The sequence below is a fragment of the Saccoglossus kowalevskii genome, chromosome 6 (genome assembly GCF_978046115.1).
Source record: "Saccoglossus kowalevskii chromosome 6, keSacKowa6.1, whole genome shotgun sequence".
NCBI lineage: Eukaryota > Metazoa > Hemichordata > Enteropneusta > Harrimaniidae > Saccoglossus > Saccoglossus kowalevskii.
Window position 1 is genome coordinate 35420912 of NC_140646.1, and position 20004 is coordinate 35440915.

Below are 20004 nucleotides of genomic sequence, written 5' to 3' on the forward strand. Positions count from 1 at the left end.
TAACTTCACGTAGTGACAGCCTCCGCAGTCTCTACATTAACAACTGGTAGTTTCCTACCTTCATTTCATCCGCTAACGACTAATACCAGTACATTTTATCAACCAATTGGCATTTTGCAGATTTTTTATGCTTTGTATTTTCTTAGTTCTTTTCTTAGGTCATTTATTTTAGTGCAATTTTCATTTGCTTTAAGTAGCTAGCAATCTTTTATTACGATTCTGTTTTAGGGGCCTGCTGTGGGACTAAGTTCTTGCTTTCCGTTTGTGCGGGCTAAGTACGGAGGTGTCCCACAGCGTGCCCCTCTTTTTGCCAAAATAAATTACGTTTTATCATTTACATTGTTTGTGTGGTGTCATAAATGCAATATTAAAAAATACCATTCTAACAGATGAACAGTAAAAATACGAAAACCGAGTCTGAGCACCCTCAACCACCCAGGATGGGAGATGCTGGTAAAAGGGACATATGCCTATAGTATCATCTCCTATTTTTGTTAATACTAGCAAAACAATAGTCTGGGGGGAATTAAACCCAAAATTTTGATAAATTATCAAAATTATCTCATTGGTAGTATAACAGTTTCATGATGCAAATTTACTTTAAAGATTTGAGTTGAATTTTATACTTCACCTATGTTTTTAAATTTAAGGAATATTGCCATGGTATCAGCTGATCCTATATTGCCACCTATAAACAAACAAAAAAACAAGTGATATAACAGATGATACCTTATTATGAAGTACAATGTATCTATTTGACAAATTTGAGACAATTAAAAGTAAAAAAAATACAACTTACCATCATAATTTTCTAGTGTACTTGTTGTACTGTACAGAAACCGGGGATATTCATTGGTCGGACTTCTTTCCCACTCGCAAGGATATCTCTTGATTGTTGGTTCAATTGAGACAACCCAACCAATGTCACCAGGGCAACCATGATATTCACTGTTTAAAAAGAATCTTCGTTCCACACCACCTAATGCATAGTGGCTGCAGAAAAAAGAAACAAACCAGATGCAAAGTTATTTTGCTTAGTTCCAGATTGGGATTGTGTGGTGGTGTAGAGGTAGGCGGAAAGGGAAGGGGGAAGGGTGGTGAGAAAGTGGGTGCACCTCCTCCACCTTCTCATAAATGTGTCTATAATGGCTTTGTGGAACAGATTGTTGTTTTAGGAAGTCAGTAAAAGACTATCAAGCAAAGTATACCTATCAAAAAGACTATCTTCCCTGATTCCATTTAATTGGACTTACCCGGCAATTCCGAAATAGTTGATTTGACTGGCTTGTATATCTGTATAGGGCGACTCTATCAGTCTGCCTTTCTCAAACCAACCCATCTTATCACTGAATAGACCATCAAATCTCATTGATAACACTTCCACACCTGCATTGTAATATGCAAACTTTACCTGAAGAATATACAATTATGGTAGCTTTGAGACAAATATAGCATTAGTGCTCAATATATGGATATTCATTGTAAAAATAGGTATGAAAAACACAAAACCTATACCAGTGAGTAAAAGTACTTGCACCATAGTCAACTGTTACGTTTTTTTTAAAAAAAACACATTTTTATTCAAAAATGTTGATAAAATCAGTAGCTTCTGTTAAATTAAATTCAACAATTCATAAAAACTCACAAAATGTTGCAATGAAAATAATGGGGTTAAAGAGATCTGGTTTTCATGTGTTTGAGTGTAAATTTGTTTTTCATATTTTCAGAACGTTTTTATGGCAACATGGATTAAACTTAAGTAAATCATCTGCCTGAAACTATATATTCCTGATGATCAGAAGTATATCAACTTCCATTGATAATTTTCTAAGTATTGATGAGCTTTTCAGGGCATTCAAACAGAATTTAATTTAGTGTAAATGGCACCTACCTCTTCGATCCATAGACTTGCCCAATTCTGCACAATACTACTTTTGTAATTCAGCTTGGCACTATCGGTAGTGGAATCAAGGTTCTTAGCATCTTCATCAAACTCGTTCTTACTTTCAGATGATGCCCATAATGAAAAAGAACTTTTTAAACACTAGAATAAAATCTGAAAATCCAAAACATGGCCCAACTATTACAACCTTCCTCATTAGGAATATAAATTAAACTAGCCATGTCATGACAAAGTTCCTGTTGTTCATTATTAATATAAATTGAACCATACCTTCCCCTTTACTAAACCTAAGCTACACAAACTTGACTTAAATTTGATTAAATATTAATATAAATTATGAAAATAGTGAGGGTCGTCACAATGTAGGTTCTGTTGTCACAAGTTGGTGTAAAGTTAAATTGAAGTAGTCACAATAGCAGTCAAAACAGTATGGTCTCTTTATGTATGTACAGTTATGTATGTATGCAGTTCAAGCCTAATTCAAATTTTGCACAACTGAGCATCTGTGTACCAAATTCCAATGTAATGTGATGAATATGTAGATTATGCAAATTATGTAATTAGTATGCTAGAATTTCAATACCAAACTAATCAGGTCTTCAGCATTGTCCCCAGGGTCTTATATTTACCAAGTCTGATTGAAACGCAATAATTGGTTTGTGAAATACATATACATGTAGTATAGTTGGAAAGTTTGTTAAATATTATGCAAATTAGGTGATTGATATGCATGGTTGCAATCTAAAATTAACTAGGTCTGAGCACTGTAACACCTTTGTATAGAGTTTCGGTAGAATGTTATGATTAAATTCTTAAATTCGTAGTAAAAATTAAATAATTATGCAAATTAGATAATTATTTAAACCCAAAACTAATTAGGTCATCGCATTGTCTTAGAGCAATTACATACCAAGATTCATTGAAATAAGATGAATAGTACTTGAGAAATCGATGGAAAAGCTTAAATTTTATGAATTATTATGAAATTTAGATAATTAATATGAACAGATTTTCATCTTTCATCTACAGTGATATGGTCAAGGTAAAAATAGGTATTATTAAGATAAGGATATACAATTGGTGTATGTGATGTATATGATACAGATTTCATTTGAAGTAGTGCGAATTACGAGATTATTGCAAAATGAAAATTCTTGTAAGTCCTAATATAAAGCCCAGCATGTACCTTATGTAATGCTTAGCCACTGGATGCTATGAAGTCTATGCTGACAAATATATTCACACAACTTACCATATTCACAGACAAAACCAAATGACCTATCGCAATTGCAATCATTGTATTTGTATTCATTTTCACTTGTGACTGACCTGAAAAAAAAAGAAGATATTCATGACAACCACTTATAGATGATAAAAAAAATAGTGATAAAGAATTATCTTTTCTGTACATATTGTATTGATCTTGTGCATGTGTGATCTGCACAATACACCCATTGTTATAATAGGGGATTCCCAGCTTCCAATGAGATCTCACATGAAGAGAGTTTAGAATGTTTTGATCGACATGACAATTAAGATACTTGACAGCACTATCATAATGAGCAAGGTTTATTACCACCATTTTCACTAACTTTTTTTTAATATAATTCTGACTTAATAAACAGACATCGATAAGTTCTTAAGTTTTACGTTTATGTAAATTTATATTTGGAATAATATCATAACTGTATACACCCAATCAAATCTAAGAACAATGTTCCATTTAGAACCCAGAGAAAAGAACAAACTGATGTTTGAAAGAAAATCATTAAAAGGTGCCTGGTTATAATAGTCACTCAGTGGCAGCATTTCTGATAGATCCGAAAAATATTAACTCCTGTTAGAATTTATTGGCAATTAAATCCATATTTGTCTATTTAAATAAACAAATTAGTGCAAGTATTCACTAGCACTGACATGAAGCAGTCATGTGGTGGTTTTATTTTTTACAACATTCTAATCACAACTACACGTGTAGCTTCAATTATCGTAAAGCAGATTTAGTGCAAAACAGGTGATTGTAAACAACAGTTCCTGTCAACAAAACAGTCTGAGAAATGAGCAAGGACACAAGAATACCAGCACCAGTCAGCTAATATGAACCTAATCAGTAAAAAAAAAAACAATGAGCATCAGAAACTAAGAAAGTTTGAATGAAATCAGGATACATACCTAAGAAACAGTTGAGATTGAAATTCAGCAAATTTGTGTTATAGGACAAATGACTACTTACTAGTATAGTTCTTTGTACATCCTGCTAATTAACTTGATAAGAATGATGTTAAAGATTGGGATTACATAGCTATGTTCCTTGTACACTTGTAATTACTTACCATATAGCAGCACAGTCCTCATTCCCTTGGTAGTTACCAGGTTGACCAGACATCCATGACGAGAATCCTATTTTATCACCATTTGTATTGTAGAATATACCTTCCTCGTTAATGTCATTTGCATCAATCCAGTAATTTACACCTTTATTAACAACAAAATAAAAAACAACTCAATATTAACCTCAGTATCAAAGATGGAAATAACACCGACTGCAAATCTCACTTCATGAAAACTAAACGTTTGGTGTAGATATTGGTTACAATAACATAAATTAATGCAAAGTGCTATGAACCAATGTAATTAGCCAGCAAAGAACCACTATAACCTATCAAGCAATGTAATCAGCAATCAACCCAAATAACCTATTGACCAATGTAATCTTCTATCAACCAATGTAACTCGCCAGAGCCATCAACTAATGCAAAAAGCTGACCAATCTAACCTGCTGTCAATCAATGCAACGTTTTGGCAACCGATGCAACCAGCCAACCACCAACGAATGTAACATGCTGCAATGCAAGAAGGTGGCCATCAACCAATATATAAACCATCAAATGTCACCATTATAACGAGCTGATCAATCTAACCTGTTATCAATGTAACAAGTCATTGTCAATGACACGTCCCCGTTCCGTTCATATTTGAGTGACATATACATTCAAAGCAGATCATGGCCGAAATGCACCTGCATATGTACAACACATTGTGCTAAATCTGAACAAAATCCATCCATGCATGACTGAGATCCGGTTCTGGAATTGTGAAAATATGTGATTTTGATGCATTTTCGGCCTTAAAATGGCCATCATTCCGCTATTGTTAAGCAGATCATGAAACAAATGCACATATCTATTTGTGACATGATGTACCATGTGTGTGTGAAGTTTGAACTTGATCAATCCAGATATGTCTTGGATACGGATCCAGAACTGAATTCTTTAAGAAAATGGCCGCCAGTCGGCCATTTCGAACTTGATCCGAAAAAAAAAAGACGTGCATCAAGGTCCTATTATGTTTAATGTATGTACCAAATTTGAACAAAATCCATCCATGCATAACTGAGATACGGGTCCGGAATGGTGAAAATGTGCGATTTCAATGCATTTTCGGCCTTAAAGCGGCCCCCATTCAGTCTAAACAGAGGGTCAAATGTAAACAACAATCATGGTGTTTTGGAGCCTCTTTTTCAGATACAAACAGCGCCCTCAACGACCACTGATAACTTCTGTCATAAGGAAAAGAAGAGGATTTTAAAACCAAGTTTTTATGTGAAAATTCATCGTATCAAACTGCAATTTCATATTTTCTGAATAATAAAATGACTAATTATGAATCTAGTCTGATGACATGGAGTAGAATACTTTTTTTATAAACAAAACAGAGTATCGTGTACAGCCAGTAGACTTGAGGAATGCGGAAGTCAATGGACATGCCACTGTTATAGAGTACTTAGGGGGTCTTACACACTTTGAGCCATCCTAAAAATTTCTGTGATGATCAAGCAAACAATCTTGTATTGCCCATCCAAATTGTATGACAATCTGACATTTAGCATGCTTTTTCGGCAGTTTTGAATTTCACTATATGCACATCAAAGTAAAGTGAAAATATGTATTGGGTTATAATATAAATGCTTTTAATCAGACTTGACTTAAAAATAATGACGTTTCCCCCTCATATAGGTCAAAGTAAAAATGTAACAGTGGTATTTCACCAGCAATCACAAACAAAAGTTCTATTCATCGTCAATATCACTTGGGTTAGGTGTATAGCCTTCTTCATCATCAATACCACTTTCACTATCACTATCCTCTTTCCATTCCACAACATCTTCCTCTGGTAAATCATACTCTTCTTCTACCTCTATATGCGTTTCCACCTCATCGTCACTATCTATTGCCACCTGCCCTCCCTCTTCCAATAAAAAATCATTCAGTGTGGACCCGCTTTCACTAATGGATTCACTTTGACAATTTTGACAGTTTTTGCAGTAACAACCAGCACCACATGTAGAATCTCGTTTAACACATCCACATTGTCTATTTGTGCATCCTCCTTTGCATTTACAGCCTTTAGTATATTTTTCAACTGTCTGTCGGACTTTAAGCATATTTTGTTCAGAATCCCACACAATGTTTAAAATATTGCCATCGACAGAAAAACCATGTGAGTTGTAATCTGGTAATGTGATTGTCCCTTTGTGGGACTGATTCCATATTTTAGATACAAAACATGCTCTGAGCCAATGATACTGCAGTGCAGTAGCATTTGGCATGTTTTCTTCCTCAAACCTAGTTCTGACATGAATTGTACATCTGATTTTTTCTATCCATTTAATATGTACATCCATGGCATTTGCAGCTGGGTTATCAGCCTTTATTGTTTTGTAAAGATCATCGGGCCCATTATATTCTGTTGCAAACTCAGCATTGTGTTTTTTATAATAAATTGTTCCGACTAATCGATAGAAAGACTGCAAACCCTCATTATCATAGCAATCGGCCAAAGATCCACCGATTTGTGGACTACAAATAAAGCTAGCATGTTGGTAGAAAGCGCTTAGGAAACCAGCTTTACCCATACCAGAGAAGAATGAGATGTAATCACATCCACTGGCAATAAATAAAGACTGGATACATTTCACTCGCTTCCATTCCTCAATTTGAACCAAATCAGGGTCACGCAATATGGAATTATGTAATGCATTAAGGTGCAAAAAAGATAAATCTCCTGTTCGTGCACTTAGTTGAATATAAATATCCTTTTGTTTCAAATCTGCATTTTCACCATCATAGCACAGAAGTTCATTATCAAGGTATGGTAACCCAATATGATACACATCAGTATCTGGTGAATAAATAAGTATATTTGCATGATTTGTTTTGATGGAATGGAGCCATATTCTGGTATCCGTTTCCTCATGATTTCCTGCATATACTGAATTTTCATAGCAGGGACCAGAAGAAGCTATTTCAAATGCTTTCCCTTTACTATCACCTTCAAATCCACCAGACACCAAGAATTTTTGTGAATCACCCAAGAAAGGTTGAACTAAACTAGGCAATTCTGTACACAACAAGGTTATAAGTTTTCTTTTGTTCTGCCTTTCAGAAAGAAAATTCATCCAATTTTCCTTAGGGATAGGGGAATCAAGACCTAAGTTTTCGTACATGTGTACTGTCTTTTTTGCTGACTTTTTATGAGACACATCCCTACGATAGCGCTCAATGTCCTTAGGGCTTGGTTGAGTTGGATCTAGTGAATGTGGGTCATCAAAAATAAGATGAATATCATTGCACCCATGTCTGAAATAAGGATATATCCAACGACGTAAAATGTACATAAAATAATCTTTAATCGTTTTGTGGTGACTGCGTATGGGGGCACTTTGAATAAAAAACATGCCCTCAAGGATAACCAAATTAGGCTTCCAGTGATGAGGAATGTTGTTAATAATCACAGATTCTTTCTCATATCTCAGTTTTAAAAATCTGGTTGAATTAGACTTAGTTCCTTGATGATACATACTGCCATCAGCCATACATATGGCTCTTGGTAGGGCTATAAATTGCTTGAAACAATCAATAGCCTTGCCAGATTTTATAGAGTAAAGCATCTGACGTTTTAAGCATTTGTCAGCAGTTTTTTTGTCTTGTTCATTGGTGCGGACTTTTTTCTTGGCTAATTTGATGGCTGTAAATGTTTTTAATTTCTTTTTTCGTACAGGAGCATTTACGCTAGGAGTATGTACAATTCTTGCAGAGATATAATCCTGCATTGCAGATTCACCTATGCCATAGAAATTCATTAAGTCTTCACTGACAGAACCTAAAGCTAACTCATTTGTAAATAGTTTTTTCAGTCCTCTATTTCCACTTACTGAATCGAATACATAACTTTCTGTAATTTTATCAAAGTATGCAACACAAAGCATTTCCTCGTTATGCAAATGTTTTTTTGGTGTGCGATAACTTTTGCAACCCAAACAATTTACTTTCGCACTGGGGGGCGACATTTGAGCATGTATATTATCCATACATTTTGCCCTGTAGGGAAGATATACAGACAAGTTATCAAGTACTTCTGGATTAGGCTTGTTAACACTGGTCTTGACACTAAGATTGATCATGGACTCGTGAGCCTCGTCCAATGCAAGTTCCCTCCATGTTAGCCCTGTAAGTGTTGCACTAAAACCACCTCCTTTTAAATGATTTAATACACTATTAGGGGTATTTAATAGATCAGCTAAATGTGTAGGTACTAATCTCAGATAAGTTGTTCTATCAAATGCATGAAAGAGAGGACCTAATTTTTTCAGTGCAGCCAGGCGCAAGTTCCAATTGCTACTTCTAAATGCCAAATACAAGGAAATGTATGCAATGCAATCTCTATGTACAAATCTATTCCAAAATTTGTAAGTATCATCCTGTTCACTTCTCTTACTAATGAAATTAAAGAAATCATCTTTAACTTCTGCAAGCTTATTCTGGAATTCAGTCATAGTTGCTACAAGTTCATTAACATCATTTTCTTCAGTAAATTGCTTAGCAGTAGAAATAATATTCTCAAACAAACATTTACTATCAAAACTACCATCTGTATCTTGGTTTTGTTTGTGTTTAAAAAAGTCAGCCAGCTGATGCCTGTAAAATGCTTCCCACACTTGTAAAAGAAAATTATGACACCTTTTAAAATTTTTACATTGTATTAAGTTAGTGAGAAGTCCATCTTCTTTGAAAGTTGTCTTAGCAATGTCTCTAAGCCCAGCCTCCATATAAACTTTAAATAACACAGGTTGGGTGTTTTTTAGCAGGTGCCAATCCCCAGGGAAACATATTAACCAAGATAGTTCATTTGCATATTCATATTTTAGTTTTTGTAATATGTCGTAGGTTTTGCCATCCCCAACCACTACAAGATATTTTAATCTTATTCCAACCTTGAAAATAGAATGCAATTTTTCCACGACATGTTTGACAGTGTCAATAGACTCACAAGGCTCATTCAACACTCCTAAATAAATCACATTTGATTTCTCAGTATTCATTGTTTCTGTGTTGGCCATAAATTCCTTTATACCTGGTAACAAAAGACCAGCATTTTCACAATGATTAACGTGCTTCATAGAACAATAGAAAAATGAATCATTTTTTACTTTGTCAATGGCTTCCTGTTCACATTTTAAAAATTTAAAATCATCAATGGATAATTGTTTTTTATCAGGAAATGAATATGAAGCAATTTGTGGTAAAAAGTGTTGTGATTCATCTAACTTTGTTTTTAGTGCTTGAACAGAAATAGATTTCTTTTTTTTAGGTGCAGGAGGGCCATCGTCATCCTGACTTGTTTTAGCAACATGAAATAATTGAGTCCCATAGACTTCTATCATTGTTTTGCCCAATAAAATTGGATCAAGAAGTCTAGCATTAATAGTAAACCATGGTTGCAAAATATCGTTGTTGGTTTGATCTATTAAATCATGGGTATCATTATATCTGAGCTCTGATAATAACAACATATATTCACCATTGAGTAATCTTTTAACATAAAATGGTTCTACATTTACGAACTTTGTCCCCACAGACCATATAATTTGTTTATCACTTCCAAATATTTTTACTGGACATTTTAAAAGGTACGACAAACACAGCAGTTCAAGATAGTCACCTTTTATGGAAGAACTTTGGAGTTTGTTGGCTCTTGTCATGAAGTCATGACACTCCAAAGAAAGAAGAAACAATTGGTCATCACTAGAAATATGTTTTTCAAAATAGTTTACATTCTGATCCAAGGCCAATTCTGTGCCAAGACGTTGTTTGATCATATTTGCCAAATTAGACTCCAAGTCAGTCAGTGACTGATCTACAGGTTGCCCATCATCATTTCGTACACATTGCCGTAACATTTTATTACAACACACAGCAATACATCTAAACAGATTAAGAGAATCCGACTTCACTTTAATTAATTTTAGTTCATCATAACTAACATTTCTTGTACTCCCTCGTATGAAATCATCAACAGAATTTTTTAGCAAAGTTGGTTTAGGTTCCACTGCCTGGTAAGAAGTGGCATGGATTCCCCTGTTTTTAAAAGATGGTGTGACAGTTGCATAAGGTTGGCCTATGTCAATATTGTCTAATGAGGCTATAGCAAATGCATCAGGTGTGAAACTGCTCTCAAACTGTTCTGTCAACATATCTAAAATCACCTTGTTCATATGTACCCTTGCTGTATCTTTAGATGAAATAATACCAAACGAATTTAACAATGACATCAATTTTGTAGAGCCTGAATAGGTATCTACACAATCACTAAGTAACAGGTGAATAGGATATGAACATTCATTATTTGACATATATAGCAAGTGGCATACATTAAAAAAATCCTTAAATATCTTTTATGCTTATTTATTGATGTTTCTTTATAAAAGCCGATGTAATGCTCAGTCCACTTGAAACTATTTTTAAACATTTCTGATCTCTCAGTTTTATTTTGAGTAATCAAAAATACAAAATTCCATAGAACTGGATCAATTTTTTTCCCAATATCAAATATATTGATGTCAGTAAGGGAAGTGCAGCCCTTATACTTTTCAGTAAACTCTGCTGCCTGTTCATGCAGCCTAGTACACAAATTCTCAGCTGCAGTACTCAGGAAGGCATTGGAATCTGGTAATGCAGTAGAAGTTTGCTTTGAAATCTGCTTCGATAAAAACTCACAACTTTCTTGCAATTTTTCAATTGTTGCCTTTGAGTGGTAGTATTGCCGGTGTAAGATATCTCTGACATTTACACCAAACCTAAGTAGCAAGGTACTGTACCTAGAATTTACATTTCCTTTTTCATGTATTGTTGACAACTGTATATGATGAGAAAAAATTTTTGTCATTTCTGTTTTTAATGAAAATAGAGATTTGGATGGATGTGTATTGGAGTCTCTCTGACTGTACAAAGTTGTCACTATACTGACATACTTATTTTTTACCTCTGTCATTAACAATGGTTGACTTGCCAGAATCTTTTGACCAACAAAGCAAGAAGTCTTACAAATGGCATATTCCTCCAAGTCTCCAGAGGTAGAATAGTTGGCAAGCTTTTCTGCCAAGCCTTCCACAATTGTCACTAACTCACTAGTTACAGATAAAATACCCCCTTTTTGCTTAGTTATTCTGTCACTGGTATGAAATAACTTCATATAACATGGTTGACATAGAGGAGAAGCTTTGTCAAGATAAAGACCAGGAAAGTCACCATGTTCACTTAAAAAAGCTTGAAGAATTTCTAAATTTGGTGGATTTCTTATTCGTCCAATTATTATCTTATTACAATCTGGCATGCAACAGTGTATTAGATTTCTTCTTTTCCATGTTTGATAATGAGTTTCACAAAGCGACAAGGAAGTAGGAATTGAATCTGTCTGTGTCTGGGTATGTATGTTAAATAAACCCACAAACAATGATGCATCCTCTACAGTTGTATCATGGGAGCTAGACTCACTACAGATAAAGCACGTTTTTTCCTTTCGCTTTCTACCGTCAGGCTTATTTTGATCCTGACCAACATTTTTGAATGCTATACCAATCTGTCTGTCACAGGCAGGACAGATACAACAACTTTTAACAATGCCATATTTTGTTTGTAACCAATCAAGGTATTCAGATGGTTTTGTGGATTTATGATACCATCTAGTTGCTTGTTTTACCCCACATTTAGAGCAGGGTCCACATTTTTTTTTCTCTGGATGGACTTGTTCAGCCTGTGACCGACCACCTCCATGTCCTGAAATATTGATGACAACATCCACAACTGGTGGGAAAGTAATATTTTTTTCATCATAGAGAGGTTTTCCTAAATAAAATAATTTGAACTTTCCTAGTTTTAAACCAAACTGTGAACAAATAGATGAGCGAATACTCCACCCACAAGTGTTAGAAACCTTCAGTTTCTCCCTTCTACCATCAATGTTTACAACAATTTTTGACAAATCTGTATGCTTAGAGGATACTTTTTTTTTTAATTTTTGAGATAATTGCAAAGACATTTGTTTTCTTTTTAAATCTTGTTCTGTTAGCATATCATCATAATGCAATTTTTTAGTCAATATCAACAACTGCTGTAATCTTTTGTTAATAACAGCTTTTTGGATTCGACCATCACATTTAGTCAATTTAATTTTTTTCAGTTGTCGCTTATAATAGAGAATTTGTTTTACAAGAGGTGAATACTGCTTCATGTATTCTCTCTTTGATTTGTATTTGTTCTGCATGGTATGCACAAACTTCAAGTGCATTTTTCTTACATATTGCTTGAATGCTGTTTGATGTAATTTAGAACCTAATCTTAATTTCAGTAATCTATAATGAGTCAATTTTTCAATTACAATCAGCTTACTGTAAACATCACCAGAACTACATTTTCTACAACTTAGATACAGCTCCTCAATTTTTTTCAAGCAGTCCTTGCTCGTTGATGTCAGAACACTACAGTGTTTAAATAAAACCATTTTCAATCAACAGAACTTGCCTTAAATTTGAATGAAGGGAAAAATATTTAACCACACAAACTCCAGAAACTGTATAGCAAATGTAGGAACTATACAACCAAAGAAAAACACCCTGTACTACAGTACAGAACTGTATACCAGAGAACAATGTTACTTGAAAAATGCAGAATAAAGACAGTCCAACCACAGAATAAAGATTTAGTAACCAATGATATATTTAACAAAAAACAATACAGTGATAAAGTCAGGAACGTATATAAGGATATTTGGATAAACGCTTTCTTTGTTGTGTCTACAGCAAGATCCACTGAGTCGGCACTGACATCACAAGAAACTACTGGGTATATAAATCCTGAAATTAAGCAAAGCAAGAATTAAATTACAAACTGTATAGCATTCCCATCCCCAAAAATATTTATGAAAAACAATGAATGACCATATCAGGACATAACATAAATGACATGTTAAAACTATCAACAAATGACAGACAAATGATTTCCCCCTGACATTTCCCTGATCAGGTACATAATTTCCCTGTTCCTTAAACTCTACAGATTACAATCAAAGGGGCATCCCCAAACACAATTTTCATTGCTACATACATGTTGGCCATCATTTTGTTGCAAACAATAGACTGATCAGTAAAATGTTTAGTTGTTCAGAAAATGAATATGTTGTTTACACTTCTATTCAACAAATTACGAAATCTGGCAGCCAATAAGTGGTGACAACTAAACCATGTACATGTTTTTAAGAAGGTTCTATTGCATGCCTATAAAATTATTTACCACTCTATCTCAAAATATTTCCCTGATTTTTTTATTTTTTTTTCCAAATTCCCTGATTTTTCCATGCAGGGAATTTCCTTTTCACCCTTTTCCTTGATTTTCCTGTTTTCCCTGACCTATGGGAATTCTGAAATTACCTCATTTTATCATGGGGAAATGCATGCACATTTCCAAAAATTATTTAACACATTATTAACTCTAACAGTAACATGTAAATATTTTATCAGGATATTTTATCGGTAAAATAACTAGTGCTGAAACTAAATATGCTTCTATAATGGTCGAGGTCAATTTTAGTTAGCACTGATATGCCCTGCTACATATGTGATCCATATGTAAGTATAGAGCGACGCCATCTTGAATTGAGATAACTGGTCCATTTCGTATCACCACTTTGACGTCGATTTTCTAATGAAAATCAGCTTTGAGCCACAACATTTTTAATAAAACCTATTTAATCTGTGTTTGAACTTTCAATTGCCATGATTTATTGCACCAAATTATGCTTAGCTTGTATTCTCGGCAAACATTTATCGGCCTTTGATTTACGATGTGATAGCGTACACCCGATTCAGATTTCACACAAGAAATTACTAAAACAACTAAAAAAACTTATTTACAAGTACTTACCAACAATAATTCACCAACAAAACTCCAAGTGAGTGTAAACGTTTGGAAGTATTACTGAAAATCGCCGGAAGAAAAATACTCGTGAGTAGGCCAACCGTCATAGACTGGATTGGGGGCGCTGTTCAAAATCAAACCTAATTCTCATTTACATATGTAAATGAGGTACTCTCCATTCAGCCTGCATTTGGCTATCGTTAATGAGATCATGAAACAAATGCACATACATATTTGTGACATGATGTACCTTGTGTGTGTGAAGTTTGAACTTGATCAATCCAGACATGTCTCGGATACGGATCCAGAACTGAATTTTTTAAAACAAAATGGCCGCCAGTCGGCTATTTCGAACTTGATCCGAAAAAAAAATGACGTGCATCAAGGTCCTATTATGTTTAATGTATGTACCAAATTTGAATGAAATCCGTCCATGCATAACTGAGATCCGGGTCCGGAATGGTGAAAATGTGCGATTTCAATGCATTTTCGGCCTTAAAGCGGCCGCCATTTGGCTATCGTTAATGAGATCATGAAACAAATGCACATACATATTTGTGACATGATGTACCTTGTGTGTGTGAAGTTTGAACTCGATCAATCCAAGCATGTCTCAGATACGGATCCAGAACTGAATTCTTTAAAACAAAATGGCCGCCAGTCGGCCATTTCGAGCCCGATCCAAAAAAAAAATGACGTGCATCAAGGTCCTATTATGTTTATTGTATGTACCAAATTTGAACAAAATCCGTCCATGCATAACTGAGATCCGGGTCCGGAATGGTGAAAATGTGCGATTTTGATGCATTTTCGGCCTTAAAATGGCCGCTATTCGGCTATCGTTAATGAGATCATGAAACAAATGCACATACATATTTGTGACATGATGTACCTTGTGTGTGTGAAGTTTGAACTTGATCAATCCAGACATGTCTCGGATACGGATCCAGAACTGAATTCTTTAAAACAAAATGGCCGCCAGTCGGCTATTTCGAACTTGATCCGAAAAAAAAATGACGTGCATCAAGGTCCTATTATGTTTAATGTATGTACCAAATTTGAATGAAATCTGTCCATGCATAACTGAGATCCGGGTCCGGAATGGTGAAAATGTGCGATTTCAATGCATTTTCGCCCTTAAAGCGGCCGCCATTTGGCTATCGTTAATGAGATCATGAAACAAATGCACATATATATTTGTGACATGATGTATCTTGTGTGTGTGAAGTTTGAACTCGATCAATCCAAGCATGTCTCGGATACGGATCCAGAACTGAATTCTTTAAAACAAAATGGCCGCCAGTCGGCTATTTCGAACTTGATCCGAAAAAAAAATGACGTGCATCAAGGTCCTATTATGTTTAATGTATGTACCAAATTTGAATGAAATCTGTCCATGCATAACTGAGATCCGGGTCCGGAATGGTGAAAATGTGCGATTTCAATGCATTTTCGGCCTTAAAGCGGCCGCTATTTGGCTATCGTTAATGAGATCATGAAACAAATGCACATACATATTTGTGACATGATGTACCTTGTGTGTGTGAAGTTTGAACTCAATCAATCCAAGCATGTCTCAGATACGGATCCAGAACTGAATTCTTTAAAACAAAATGGCCGCCAGTCGGCCATTTCGAACCCGATCCAAAAAAAAAAATGACGTGCATCAAGGTCCTATTATGTTTAATGTATGTACCAAATTTGAACAAAATCCGTCCATGCATAACTGAGATCCGGGTCCGGAATGGTGAAAATGTGCGATTTTGATGCATTTTCGGCCTTAAAATGACCGCTATTCGGCTATCGTTAATCGGATCATGAAAAAAATGCATGTGCATATGTCCCATATAATGTGTGATGTATGAGTGAAGTTTGAACTTAATCGGTCCATGCATGTTCGAGATACAGGTGATCACGGACGCACGGACGCACACAGGGCAAAACATAAGTCCCCGTTTTCGGACTGCGTCCGAACGAGGACTAACTAGCTATCAACCAATGTAACCAGCATGTGATCAACCAATGCAAGGAGATGGTCATCAACAAATGTAACCTGCTGACAAATGTAGCCAGTCAGGCATCAACCAATGTAACCAGCATGTGATCAACCAATGCAAGGAGCTGGTTATCAACAAATGTAACCTGCTGAGAAATGTATAGCCAGCCAGCCATCAACCACAGGGTTACGATACTGCTTCTGTTTACAAACTTTTACATTGAATTTTTCCAAGCACTGACACTAAAGGTTTTCTCAGCCTAATTTAGACAATTCTGATTTATTAACTAAAATTTGTTTCTACTTTACTTGCTTTCTTTTTGTGGTTGTGTTACGTTTCTGTAAAAGTACATTCATTAACATATTTTTTAAATAAAAACATTGTTTTTGGTACAGCAACCACACCTGTATCCATTCTAAATAGTGTTGTTAAGATTTCAAAAAAAAAAGATAAGAATAATAGAAATGTTTACCAAGTGGTGTGCCTGACTCCTTGATTTTCCGGACAAGGTACTGATAGGCTTCTAGTGTATTCAGTCTTGCCAGGCGTCCATCTTTATCGTTGCAGTATGTCTGAGCTGCCCCCGCCAACTAGCTGGACTGGTCACCAACTCATAGTCAAGTACCTGACCTGAAACCACAAATTATGGACACAATGTTCAACTTAAATGGTCTATATTACAAATTTATATATTTTGCTGAACGAAAGTTGCTATAAAATAAATCCCCCCTCCCACTCTGGTGACCATTTTAAATAGGAAATTTTAAATAGCTAACCTAACATATACGTATGACACACGACTTCAATTTTATGAAACCACAGAAATTTCAGAAAATATTGACTTTCACTAAGGACCTAGGAAGTTACAGTGACTTTCATTTGATGAGTATCTTCAAAATTGTATCATCAAGAAAATTGACGTGACAATTAAAATCCTCTTTCTCCTAAGTCTTATGCACTTGCAGGCCAGTCATTGACTGTAACACTATACCTCATATCTACCAAGTGTGACTTTGTTGCAACAAATCATTGTACTCATCATCTCCTAAGTCTGATGACCGTGCAGGCACTGTACAGTTGTAACATAATGCCCCTGGAGGGTGATGACAGCTGCTGACTGTGGTCAAACTTGGCTGTCAGTGAAGGTAAATAAACAAGCTTTCTAGTACATAACTGGCATAGTTAGCTTTGCAGTACGTTGGCCATGGATCAAATAAGTAAGTACAAGAGGAACAGATTTGGGCCGCAAAAAGCAATTTGTATCTACCACCTTACATAATAAGGAAGCTTAGACATGACTAGCAGAACTGGCTGTTTATCACTGCACATTCTACACTTTGTAGTGTTTATTTTTAGCAGAACTGGCATCATATCACTGTATTGAGTGTATATAGCATCATTTTATCTAGTTTTTATGCATGTGTTCGTATATATACATGTTATACAGTGTAGTGGCTTATATATTCCCTGTATTTTTATTACAGGGTTGCATGCTGCATGGTTCCCATCCTTACTATTTATTATGTCACTAAGAGAACTAAATTCATTGCGAATTACTGAGGAAGAAAGTGCTATCATTACAGGTCAAAGAAGGACAAGGTCTGGAGCAATATCAACATCAGGGCCGGGCAGGCACATATATTTTGATGAGGAGGGACAACAGTCTCTTGCAAACCCTCAAGACACTGATCAGGCAGGTAATGAGAATGGTGAGACAGTGCACCAGGTAGAGACTCATACTGTTAGAGATGGTGAGTGGGAAAGTCAGAGTTTTTCAGGTGACGAGGGTAATGATGAACATCAATCCCCAGAACCAATGGATGTTGAGGAAGACGAGGGGCATGGGGATAGTGCGAGCAATAGTCATGCTGAAACTGTCACAAGAGGGATTCAGAACTGAAGATGACACCAGAGTGGTAAGGTACATCAGAAATGATCAAGGACGGAAGGTTGCATTCTCACTACCTGCCCCAGCAATGGTAGCAGACTACAAACTATACATGGGTGGTGTAGATAGGGCCAACCAGTTAAGATCGTACTACAGTGCCCAGCGTCAGTGCCATAAGTGGTGGAAATATGTATTCTTTTACCTGCTAGACACAGCATTAACCAATGCCCACATAATATATGGTGAATTGGTCAATGAAAAGAAAGCTCACAAATCTTTCCAAGTTGAGGTAGGCACAGCATTGGTTGGTGGTTTTACATCCAGAAAGCAGAGACTGAGTAATGCAGAACCACCCCTTACCACATACAAAAACCACAACTTGATTCGTGGGACAGGCAGAGGTGTGAGCTGCAGATGGTGTATAAAACTGGACAAAAAGACTCCCAGTAATTGTTACATCACCACAGTATTCAAGTGTAGGGAGTGTGGAATTCACCTCTGTAAACCATGTTTCTTGCCATACCATGTAGAAGCTACCCGTGGTGGTAAGGGTAAGACAGTAGAGACCCAAACTGTTAGAGTTGACATAGCTGAGGCAGTCAGACGATGGAATGCTGATCAATCAACCTCTCTACCAAGAACACAGACCACAGTTGTTGCTACAAGGAGGCAAGCTGGTGCTAATCCAAGGGGACCAGCCACTACTACTGTCACAGAAGTATCTACTGCAAATCAACAGGAACAAGCTAGTACCTCAAGCGGACAAGTCAATACTTGCACAGAAAGATCCACTATTAATTCAAAAGAACAAGCTATTACCTCAAGGGGAAGGCCACGGGGAAGGGGACGTGGTCGTGGTAGAGGAAAGAAGACCCAGAAGAAAGGGAGAAAATGACAATAATATAAGAATTTTAGTTAGCGGGTCCCCAGGGGTGGGGGGTTGAAGAGTAAGATCATACATGGTCATTTGCAGACATGTGATTGACCATGCTCATATATTTATATTTTACAGATTAGATCAGAGAAGACAGTTTATACTATACACTATATATATTTAAAGTATCACAGGTGTAAGTCCCCGCAGGTGAGAACTCTGAAGTACCTGCAATTCAGGGATACAATGCCAGAAATAAAAATATTAGTAGCCCAAGTCTGTTACTCCAGTACTAACTGTTTTGGCCCAAGCCTGTTGGGCTTGCATGAATATTTTTTTCGGCGGCCCAAATCCGTCGCACTCTGTCGGGCAAATGCTGGTAAAAAGCTTGGTCGTACAACCTGTTGCAAGTATGACAGACTTGGTAGATATGGGGTAATTGCCATCGGACAAAAGAGGATTTTAAATGGTTTTAATAATTATAAAAAGACATACATACCATCCATATCTGTGAAAACACCACAGTCTCGTGCATTGCAAAACCTAGTGAAGACGTCATCACCAACACACCCATTCATTCTCCAACAAACACGAGATCTTGACTGTATTCCTTTTGAGCAGGACTTTGAACACGGAGTCCACTGTGTCCACATATCATATCCATGCTTGTCCAGCATCTTGCTGACTTCAAAGGGTGTGGATACCGCAGTAAACTGGATCTGATAGTCAAAGCTGAGCTGGCAGTCATCAAAATACAGTACAAAATAAGTACCATCATGTAACATTCTGGCAGAGTCCAGACTGTATTCGGTGCCATAATGAACTGCTATGTTGTCAATTGATACTTGATACAGAAACTGATAGTACCGGTACATTTCATTGGAATTGCTTCTTAAGGCATCCCACATTGGGTCATGAACATTATCATTGTCAAGCCCATGAACAACTGCGTAAATGTATTGAAAAATAGTTACAACGTCTTCATTTTCTTGATTGATATCAATGATTCGAATGAGTGCACTGATGTAGGTCACATTCATGGTAGAACCAGCAGAATCAATAGCTTCTTCTATAGAATAGTAGACATTGAC

The 20004-nt window shown here is 36.0% G+C and overlaps 1 protein-coding gene across 1 annotated transcript; it reads right to left on the reverse strand.

Annotated features, from left to right (window-relative positions):
• Positions 1-1358: 1358 nt before the first annotated feature.
• LOC146742742 (alpha-N-acetylgalactosamine-specific lectin-like) lies at positions 1359-5714 on the reverse strand. The gene is made up of 4 exons (XM_085500686.1): positions 5705-5714; positions 4237-4378; positions 3156-3232; positions 1359-1411 (listed from the first exon to the last, which is right to left on the reverse strand). The coding sequence occupies exons 1-4, from the start codon at positions 5712-5714 to the stop codon at positions 1359-1361; spliced, it is 282 nt and encodes a 93-aa protein (XP_085356812.1).
• Between the last annotated feature and the right edge of the window lie 14290 nt (positions 5715-20004).